We start from the raw sequence: 10,579 nt of genomic DNA on the forward strand, positions 1-10,579 counted from the left end.
CCCCCCTTTTTTGCCTTTTTTTCAGGCAGAGCGCAGGGGGGGGGGGGGAATGCAGTATCAACCAGAAATATTATTCAAGTTTGTCAGTAAGTCACATCAAATAGTCTTCGGTTTTTGTGCTTTCGTGAGTCACTCCTCACTTCTTCAGATGCCAGTCACTCACGAAAGCTGTTACCCTGCCACAAATTTTGTTAATCTTTAAGGAGCCACTGGACTTTTCTGCTGCTACAGACAGACTACCACGGCAACCCATCTTGACCTGTCTTCAGTTTTTTTTGGTTGTATCACCCAAGGGGTAAAAAAAAACAACAACACCTCTCTCTGTGGCCCATCTAGGTCAGTGTGCTGAAGCCGGAATTGTCCGCCAGCTGGTCGGCTCCTACCAGGTCCTCCTCTTCACCATCTTTGCTATCCTAGCATCTACCTCTGTCATCTTTCTCAGTAAGTAGCAGAGACGTGAACTTTATTCAGGCAGATGGGTAAGATGCTGCGGGGGGGGGGGGAGAGGTGTTGCTTCAAAGGATTCTCAGCCAGCATGAGAACCAGCAACTATGCATCTGTTACTTACAAAGGGTTGGGCAAATAACATATTAGCCACAATATGAAGGGGTGTGTGTGTCTAAGTTACAGGATACTTGTTAAGGACTCCTGTGACAGGAGGCTTTTTCTCCCCTTCCCAAATACTAGGGCTCAAGGGAATCCAGTGAAGCTGTTGGGCAGTAGGTTCAGGAAAGGAAAGACTACTTTACACAGAGCGATTAAAATGTGGAATTCGCTGCCAGAGGATGTAGCAATGGCCACAGGGATAAGCAGCTTTAAAAGGGTATTAGATAGATGCACGGAGGACATCTATTAATGGCTGCAAGCCATGATGACTGAGGGAAATTTCCACATTCAGAGGCACTGAACCTCTGAATCCCAGAGCCAGGAGGGAACATCAGAGGAAGGACTCGGCCTCTCTGCCCTGTTGGCCATCCAGAGGAACTGTTTGGCCACTGTGTGAGACAGGATGCAGGACTGGATGGACTGCTCCTCTCATCCAGCAGGGCCCTTATGTTCTTGGGAATATTAATGTACCATGAATTATTATTATTACATGGGATTTTTACCCCGCCCACCCCCGAAGGGCTCTGGAGAGTATTAATACTCTGAAGAGAGTATTAATCGGTAGAACATTCAGCTCCTTATCAGAGAAGCTGGATGTAGCCAGTGCACCATGATGTACTTATATAGGTTGTGTTTCCCCATCACTGAGCATATCATAGCTCTGCTGCAGCTCCATTCCTAATAAAGCTACCCATTCAGGTTCTGCCCTGCCCCAGATAGCCCAGGCTGGCCCGATCACATCAGACCTTGGGAGCTCAGCAGGGCCAGCCCTGGTCAGTGTTTGGGTGGGAGACCACCAAGGAATACCAAGGTCATCACGAGGCAGAGGCAGGCAAGGGCAAACCACCTCTGAATGCCTCTTGCCTTGGAAACCCTACGGGGCCACCGTGTCAGCCCGCAACTTGACGGCAAAACAAAACAAAAATATCAGGTCCCTGCTGCCATAATCAGAAAGGTTAATCCTGATGCAGTGATTTCCTCCCTTGCAGCTTACAATGCCTTTCTGACCAGAATACAAACCGTCCCCCTGGTGTATATTCCCACCTCATCTACGCTACAGACAGGTGAGTGCAGCCAAAGCCTTCCTGCAGCCACGCCTGCATCCTCAGCAGTCGCCAAAGCTCAGGTCGCCTCAGGGACCACCGGTGCCCAACCTTAGCAGGACGATCGGCAGCATCTTAACCCAGGGGTGGGCTTTCCCCAAGGAGGCTTTGTTGAAGTAATCCCAAGGGGAAAAAAAATTAAGAAAATCCCAAATTTTTCCACTCATCCCCTACTCAGTATTCTCATGCTTGTCACCCAATCCCGCATGGTTGGAGCTGGTTTAACACATACACGAGGTGCAACTTTGCTTCTTGAAGGATGTCTTAAGTCCATACGCAGCAGTGGAAAGAACACCTCAAACCACCACCACACATCTGAACTTTGCTCCTGAAACTTGGAGCCTGCCTCAGGCACAGCATCCCAGAGGAGCCGCAAATGCTTGGCACCCAGCCTGTGCCTTCTTTAGGTCCCTTCCCACCCCCGGCAACAGAAACATAAAATAGGCATCTTCCCCCCAGCTGCTCTCATCATATTACACCAGAGAGAGCAGCTCTAGAGTGTGGCGTTTCAACAGAATCCAGCTTAATTCAACCGGTTTTAGCTCCGCTCCCTTCCCTGTGACACAGCCACACTCAAGGTTCTCCCCCCCCCCTTCCTTCTTCCAGCATACAGCTATCATCCGTCTCACGGGCAGCCTCAGCACCCCAGTGCAAGGAACAGGACCCAGGCCTGGCTGTGGAACGTAAGGCGATGAAGTGCTTCCGGCGTTGTGTAAAGAGTAAAGCGGTGAAGCTGGTGGCTGGGTCTCGTGTCGTCTTTTAATCGGGGGCAGCTACCTTCTTCGTGTTGAGAAAGGGAATGCGGCACCCTCTGCTCTAAAGGCCTGTTGTGTTTCACTTGCAGAGGCGATGAAAAATCTCTCCCCTTTTACCCATAAACTGCACAGAGGGATTTTTATTGACAACACACTGTTTGGTGTAGTGGCTAAGTGCGTGGACTCTGATCTGGGAGAACCGGGTTTGATTCCCCACTCCACTTACAGCTGCTGGATGACCTTGGGCAGGCCATAGTTCTGTTAGAGCTGTTCTTGAAAAGAGCAGTTTCTGTCAGAGCTCTCAGCCCCACCTACCTCACAGGGTGTCTGTTGTGGGGAGGGGAAGGGAAAGGAGTTTGTAAGCTGCTCTGAGACTCTGAGTGAAGAACGGGGTCCAAATCCAATCTCTTCTTCTCTTCTTCTTCTGCTCAAAAGAGCCAAGGCTCTCAAAAGCCCATCACCCATTGTTGTTTTCGCCCCACACGAGACTCCATAGCAGCTTCCAGCAGTTGTGCTCATTGCAAAGAACCCATCCTTGAACTCCCAGGTAACACACACACACACACACCAGGCCGTGTATTTTTATCCAAAATTTATTGAATCAAATGGGTGAGGCTACAAGGACAGTGCACATTTCCTCCTCGTGTGCCATCGCGAGTGGCTGAAGCCTCAAGAGCCATGCAGTCACAGCCCGTGTTTCTCGCGTCCCCTGATCGGCACTCTTGAACCTTCGGGACTTGAGCCAGCGACTGTGCGCGTAGCCCCACCCATCTGGGACCACCAGCTGCTGAAATCTAATGCTGCTTTCGCCTGAAGGAGCATCCTGGAAAGAGAAAAGGACAAGCGCCGTGAGCCAAAGGCAGTCCGGACAGGACGCGGCACCACGTCTGCACGTGCGTCCGGAGGCCGCTTCTGGAACACGACACAGCCTCTTGCGCAAAGCAGTGATACCACATCGCCATTTAAGCCAAAAGTGAGAGCACAACAGCCATCCACCACGCACGCAACTGCCTTATACTGAATCAAGCCATTGGCCTGTCAACATCAGCATTGTCTAGTCAGACTCGTACAAGCTCTCCAGAGTTACAGGCATCACCTACTGTGTGGTCCTTTTTAACTAGAAATGCTGGGAGTTGTACCTGACCTTCCTGCATGCTCAGCAGATGCTCTGCCACTCAGCCACAGCCCCTACTTAAGACTACCATTGGCTGTCCAGGATCTCAGGGGGAGGTCTTTCGCATCACCTACTGCCTGGTCCTTAACTGCAGATGCTGGGGATTGAACCAGGGACCTTCCGCGTGCCAAGCAGAGGCTCTGCCACTGAGCCATGGCCCCTACTCGGACAGGCAGCGGTTCTCCAGGGTCTCACAGGGGGATCTTTCACATCACCTACTTCCTGGTCCTCTTTAACTGAGGGTGCCGGGGATGGAACCGGGGGCCTTCTGCATGCAAAGCATGTGCTCTTCCACTGAGCCACGTCCCCACCCCCAGCAGCCACCAAGCCTCACACAAAGACAGCAGCCTACCATTTAAAAATAAATTCTCGGTAGGTTTTTTTTTTTTGAGGAAGCAAAACAGGGCTCACACCCTGCCTGAGAACAGATAACAGAAAAACAACCACAACAGCATTTCTTCAGGGAGGAAGGGGGAGACCTGTGTGGGTTCCTGCTCCCATCTGCTCGGCAAACAGGGCTTGGCAGTCAAAAGTGAGCAGCTGTGTATTCCCAGCGGCACCCATAAACCACTCCCAGTTGCAGCCCTGCGCAGCCACTGGCTTCAGAGCTCCCGTTGTCTTTCCCCGACCTGAGCTCTTACAACTGAAAGGGGGGGGGGGGAAATGTTTCCCTCTCATAAATCTATTTCCAGGTTCTCTCATTCAGACTAAAAAAACCGAGTAATCCCCCCTCCCCTTTCATACCATCAATATGAGTCAAAAAAGCCACAGGTGGGGAAGGACAGACACATAAAAACATTCACTAGACTTAACACCACCCTTTAATGCCCCCTCAACACATCATCCATCCCCCTTACCTTCTGTCAACCTGGCCTTCCCTCCAGTGGGCTGGCACAAGACAGTCGAGCAGCCGACACAGAGAACCACCGTCTGAGCGTGACTGAACACAGTGGTGATTTTGTAGCAACCTAGGAAGAAAAGGGGGAAAAACAATCCTGCTCAGGTCTGCTTTCATGAGGAGGAGCATGCTCTGTTTAACTGCCGGCAAGCGCAACACTCCTAAGTCGTCTAGAACTAGGCAGGGGCTGGGATAGCGGTCAGTCCTGTACATCTATGTGTCCCCCCCTTTCTCACAGTTTCATTTCTTCAAATACCTTGCATGGGCTTACATAACAACAATATCATAATTTTAAAAAGACCACACACATTCCCTATAAAGGGAGCAACGTGCAAGGACATCTCTCTATCTGCCCCCCAGATTAAGAGTGTTCTAAAATTAGCCCCCAAGGCTCCCTCTAAGCTGTGGAGTCTTGTGAGCAAAAATTCTGCTTTGTGAGCCACTGGCATTGAAATTGTGAGCGAGCGATTTGGCTGCTGCATACGTTCGCTTGCTCTGGAGCCACCCTTCCTGAGGTAAAACAAAAATCTGTGAGCTGAACTCACACTAACTCATCTTAGAGGGAACACTGCAAGTGGCCCCACCAGCACCCCTCTCCAGACTCCCAACAGCAGAAACACCAGGCTGCCCCGAACAACCCCTGGCAGTGTGAGTCGTGACCCCAGGCACAGCGACGGCATTGCATGGAATCAAAACACAAATTTCTGTCCCCAAAGCAGCAAGGAGGCTGGCCAACTGCCTTGAAGGCCGCACCCTCCCACTTCACCTGGACATTTCACATCCATGAAGTAAGAGTTTGGACTCTGGACCAAACGCTTCTTCTTATGCTTCCTCTTCTCCTCCTCGGGGGAGGGATGCAGGAGATCTTTTGCCAGCTGCAAGGACAAAGGGTAAGTAAATACGTCAAGTAGAAGTTTCTACGAAAGCAGGTGTCTTGTGATCAGTCCGCTGCCATGACAGTACCCAAACACTGGACCTAGATTTAAAAAGCCCATAGAAGACAGCTTGCCGACCTGGTTCCAGTCTGCTAGCAGGACACAGCAGGTGAAAGAGCAAAGCTCTGCCCCAAGGGACTTCAGATCTCCCTCTCGCCCATAAACGCACTAAGTCCCCCTATTCAAACTCCTAAACGTCAACATCTGTTCTCCCTCCCCCCGTTCGCAGTACAAGGGGACGCAGCCTACCTCACAAGGCTGTTGCAACAAGCACGAGGATTAAGGTCTACAAAACCTTAGATCTTTCTAGAAGGGCCGCAAAGCCCCCGGAGTGCAACAGCCCTTGCCTCGGACCAGGGAGCGTGAGGCCGGCGCCCAAGACAGCCATCCTCCGCGAGGCCGAATGGTAAAGGGCGTCCACACACACACACCCCCAGCAAAAAAAAATAAAACCCAGGTTTTACTTTTTTAGCCATTAAATTGGGCGCCCTTTGCGATCACTGCAAATATCCCATTCCTAAGAAGAAGACGCATTTAGCAAAAATAAATACCGGGAAGGGGGGAGCGACAGTACCTCCCCCCTCCCACTGCCTCCCCCTCCCCGTCCGCCATCCGAGGGGCTTCGAGGCGGGGGCCGCGAGCGACCTGCCCTCCCCCGCCGGCGCCCGGCCCGAGCCCGGACTTACAGGCATGTTCGCGTGGAGGCAGCGACGGCCGAAAAGGAGCCAGACCGGAAAGAGAGGGCACTATATCCGCTCCGGGGTTTCCCGCACGGGCGGAAGTCGCGCCGAAGGGGGCGGGCCCAATCCGAGCCTGTGGGGGGGGGGCGACTTCAGGCCGCCATTTTGGGAAGGAAGCGCCCGTAACTGAGATGGCCCCGCGCGGCGTTCGGATGCGCCGCCATGATGCGAAGGTCGCTACGCGGGCAAAGGGCCGCCATCTTGTGAGGCTGGGACCGCGCGGGAAGCCATGTTGGGAAGGGCGGCCCTTTCATCTTTGGCCCGCCATTTTGAGAAGGCTTTACAAGACCTCGGGTGGAGGGGGGGGTAATGGGAGACGTGACGTCAGCGCCTGGTCTCGTCGCCGAGTTGGCGGCGCCGTCATGCCTGACGAGGGATATGTGAGGAGTTCAAGTTTTTCCACTCACCCCCTCCTCACCGTTCTCATGCTTGTCACCCGAAGACGTTATTGAAGTGGCTGAGTTAGGTCAGTGACGGCACACCACAGGGGCCTAAGAAAGCCCTCTCGCCCGATGACGTCACTGTTGCAAGATGACGTCATGTTCTAGGCGCTTCTCCAGTCTGGCTGGGAAGTTAAATGCACCTGGGAAAACTCTTCAGCAGGGCAGGATAGTGATGATCGTCCTCTCTTTCTGTTTACAGGTCCCCAGCACAATAATACACTGCCTCTGACCATGGAGGTTCCATTTTGCATGTCTCTCAGTTCTGCATACAACTGTGCAATAAACACGTGTTGTTTGTGTGTGTTCCTGGCTGAACCAGGCTGTTCTCTGCCACTTCTTGAGGCAACGAATTTCAACATTAATTCTTGTGTCCCAATAACAATGAATGAAATAGAAGATGCAGATGTGCATCTTGATGTCTTCTGCCTTTGTAACTGTCTCTTCCATAGGGTATGTCAATCTTCAGACAGTTTTGCTGTCTGAGGTCCCGGTCACACAAGCGGGATACTGCGCTGCTGAAGGGAGGCAAATTAGAGATGGAGCAAAAAGAACCGCGGTAGCGTGATCCGACGCACCCCCATGGTTCCGTGCTCCGGCAGGCGATCAGACGTAGCACAGCAAAACGGACATTGCGCGTTTGTGCGCATGCGTGGGACGGGGAACGGCGCTGGCTGCGACGGGCTACCAGTGCTTCCCCGATCAGACGCCTGGAGTTGCCGCGCGTCATCCAGAAGGTAGTGCTGTGTTGCTGGTACCTTTTCAATGCGCGTTTTCGGGCCGAAGGGACGGATCGGGGACGGGTGCGTGACACTTCCCAGATGTTGTGGTATGATCGCGCCCATTTGATGCACCCTCAACGTGGAAATTACTGAGACTTACTGGTGATTTCAGCTCTCATACTTTATTTCAGCTCAGAACAAAGACAAGTAGCCCAGCTCGCAGGCTGGATTATATGCACAACAACCCCGCACCCAAAACACACCCACACACTCGTGATTGGCTATTTACAGTGGTCGAGAGTTCCATAGGCTCTTGACTGGGAGCCTAGCTTGCTGATAGGTGCGGCTAGGATCCGCTTGTCCCATTGTTCCTGGGAGCGAAGCTCGACGGCTTCACCTGACCGCGTGGCGCAATGGCCGCATACACGGTCTGGGATGGATACATTACACAACCCGTCGATTTCGCAGGGCAAAGCCTCCCGTGTGACCGGGGCCTGAGACGATTTTTTGCCTGTGCTATTGTATTGCTTTTGACACCGTTTCGTTTGCTTGCTTTGTTTCCCAATCCTTCAGTCCCAGTCCCACTGCATTGTTTTGTTAATCAGAAGTGTTTGCTATTTCACTGAACTGTTTTTATCATATTTTGTAACCCGCTTCCTTTTTTAATTGATTTTGCAATTTGCCTTGAGTCTAAGGAGGGAGGCACACTACTACTAATAAATACATGACATGGGCTTTCGCGGTACTTTTGCTAGGAAAAACTGGTGTCCTGGCAAAATATTTATCATTTAGAACCCCCAGATGGGGTCTGTGTCAAGGCTCCCTCTAAGCTGCGGAGACTTGTGAACAAAAATTCTACTTTGTGAGCTACTGGCATTAAAGTTGTGAGTGAGCGGTTTGGCTGCTGCATAAATTAGCTTGCTCTGGAGCCGTCCTTCCTGAGCGAAGACAAAAATGTGTGAGCCGGAGGCTAAGAAACTGTGAGCTGGCTCACATGTAACTCAGCTTAGAGGGAACACTGGTCTGCATACAGCTGTGGTGTAGTACTTTAAAGAGTGGCAGACTCTAATCTGGAGAACCATGTTTGATTCTCCACTTCTCCACATGAAGCCAGCTGGGTGACTTTGGGTCAGTCACAGTTCTCTCACAACTTTCTCAGCCCCACCCACCTCACAGGGTGTCTGTTCGTTGTGGGGAGTGGAAAGGAATGTGATTGTAAGCCGCTCCGAGACTCCTTTGGGTAGCAAATGGCGTGGTATAAAACCAACTCTTCTCCTTCGTCCAGATTACAAAGATCAACGCCCTTGAAGAAAATGGCAGCTTCAGACAGCAAGACTGTATGGTATACCATGAATTCTAGGTGAAAACCCTCCCCAAATTCCCTCCTCCTCAGGCACTATCCCAAAATCTCCAGGAATTTCTCAAGCTGCAATGGAAACCCTGTAAATGTAATCTATGTACCTACTGAAGAAAAATAGGTCCAAAATACAACCTTGCCAGCCCACTTTTGAAATTTTAACCAAGTTGGACAGCCGACCATGGAGCCCGAATCTGCCATTTAAATCAATGTTGGTATATAAAGGCCTATAATACACGCTAACAACTGCCTATGTTCTCAGCTGAATTCATTTCCTCCACAGATAATGTCTTGAAATAGAATTAAATGCAGATTTATAGTCAATAAATGCGACCATGAATTGCAGAGAAGGGCCGAGTAGTCATAAATAAGTCATGGCGTATGCATGGAGCCTCATACGCCATGCTGTTCCCATTCAGCCACTCTGGAGAGGCCCTTTCAGGATTCTCTGAAATCACTGCCCTGAATCCCCTCATACCGGCGTCCCCCGATCTGGCTGTGTACCAGCTGGTCCTCAAGTGGAAATCCTTTTCGGTGGCTGGCTGTTGGGGAAAAGATTGTTTCAGAGCGTCTGTAGTAGAGCTGTTCGATCGGAGTCCGGTAGCACCTTAGGGACCAGAAGAGAGCTCTGGTTCATACCCTGAAACCCTTCTTGGTCTCTCAGGTACTACTGGACTTGAATGGCACTGTTGGGGTCACAGGGATCCAGAACCTAAAAAGGCAAGTCAAACAGAATAGAGGGCCAACAATAAAAACTGAATGTATATAGTATAAAAAGATACATGTATTTATTAACAAAGAATCTAAAAAACACATAAGGGCCCAATCACACCTGAGGTAAAAAAATACCAAAATCTAGCACACAAGGGCCAATGGACTTGACCTGACGCGTTTCGGCCTGTATAGGCCTTCTTCAGAGGTCAAACACATTGAGGAGCATATTGGCTGATATCATAATACAATACAATCATATAATACAGGGATGCCAGCCTCCAGGTGGGACCTGGGGATCTCCCGGGATTACACTCATCTCCAGACTACAGAGATCAGTTCCCCTGGAGGAAATGGCTGCCATGGAGGGTGGACCCTGTGGCATTGTACCCCACTGAGGTCCCTTGTCCTCCTCTGGCTCCACCCCCAAATCTCCAGGAGGTTCCCAACCTGGATCTGGCAACCCTAGCTGTGGAGGGGAAGCAGACAAAAAAGAAGAGGAGGAGGAGGGGATTGGATTCATACCCCGCACTTCACTACCCAAAGGCGTCTCAGAGCGGCTTACAATCTCCTTTCCTTCCCCCTCCCCACAACAGACACCCTGTGAGGTAGGTGGGGCTGAGAGAGCTCTCTTGAGGACTGCTCTTGAGAGAACAGCTCTGAAAGAACTTGTGACTGTCCTGAGGTCACACCAGCAACTGCATGTGGAGGAGTGGGAAATCAAACCCGGTTCTCTCAGATTAGAGTCCACGGTCCTAACCACTACACCAAACTGGCTGTATAAGAAATCCCACCCCCCGTTAGAAAAAAGACTTCGGGTTTCTCCCACTTATTTGAGGGTTTCACTGGCTTAGCCTGCTTGTGGATGGCCTCTTCTGTCTGACTTGATTCAAACTGAGTTTTAAATAATTCCCTTTCCACTTCCTGCATTTTGTGGTTTGATCGTTTTTGAAGTGAGAAGGATTCACATATCGCATGGAAAGGACTGGGGCTCGAGTCCATGAAATTTTTGTTGTTGTTGTTGTTGGAATCCAGTTTAGTGCACTGCTAGGCTTCTGTGCACACGCTGTGCTGGCATTCCAGGGCTCAAACTAAACCCTTCTTGTGTCTATATTCATGTGGGTAGCCCTGTTGTTGT

The 10,579-nt window shown here is 51.0% G+C and overlaps 2 protein-coding genes across 2 annotated transcripts in view; one reads left to right on the forward strand and one right to left on the reverse strand.

The window, feature by feature from the left end:
• NUP210L (nucleoporin 210kDa like) overlaps positions 1 to 2,562 on the forward strand; it is an 84,208-nt gene extending 81,646 nt beyond the window's left edge. The window contains exons 26-29 of the mRNA XM_015411718.1: positions 337 to 441; positions 1,596 to 1,670; positions 2,316 to 2,392; positions 2,554 to 2,562. Of these exons, the coding sequence (XP_015267204.1) occupies positions 337 to 441; positions 1,596 to 1,670; positions 2,316 to 2,392; positions 2,554 to 2,562 (266 nt within the window). The remainder of the gene's footprint in view (positions 1 to 336; positions 442 to 1,595; positions 1,671 to 2,315; positions 2,393 to 2,553) is intronic.
• Positions 2,563 to 3,041: 479 nt separating this feature from the next.
• On the reverse strand, positions 3,042 to 6,253 carry RPS27 (ribosomal protein S27). The gene is made up of 4 exons (XM_015411727.1): positions 6,158 to 6,253; positions 5,303 to 5,411; positions 4,496 to 4,606; positions 3,042 to 3,287 (listed from the first exon to the last, which is right to left on the reverse strand). The coding sequence occupies exons 1-4, from the start codon at positions 6,161 to 6,163 to the stop codon at positions 3,259 to 3,261; spliced, it is 255 nt and encodes an 84-aa protein (XP_015267213.1). The 5' UTR covers positions 6,164 to 6,253; the 3' UTR covers positions 3,042 to 3,258.
• Positions 6,254 to 10,579: the final 4,326 nt, after the last annotated feature.

The sequence above is a fragment of the Gekko japonicus genome, unplaced genomic scaffold (genome assembly GCF_001447785.1).
Source record: "Gekko japonicus isolate JY-2015 unplaced genomic scaffold, Gekko_japonicus_V1.1 scaffold175, whole genome shotgun sequence".
NCBI lineage: Eukaryota > Metazoa > Chordata > Lepidosauria > Squamata > Gekkonidae > Gekko > Gekko japonicus.

Excerpts from the sequence above, each read along its gene's own strand:
- RPS27 (XM_015411727.1), bottom strand. Across the intron at positions 4,607-5,302 it reads CATGGATGTGAAATGTCCAG|GTTGCTACAAAATCACCACT; the intron begins GTGAAGTGGGAG and ends TTTTCTTCCTAG. Across the intron at positions 3,288-4,495 it reads GAAGGCCAGGTTGACAGAAG|GATGCTCCTTCAGGCGAAAG; the intron begins GTAAGGGGGATG and ends TTCTCTTTCCAG.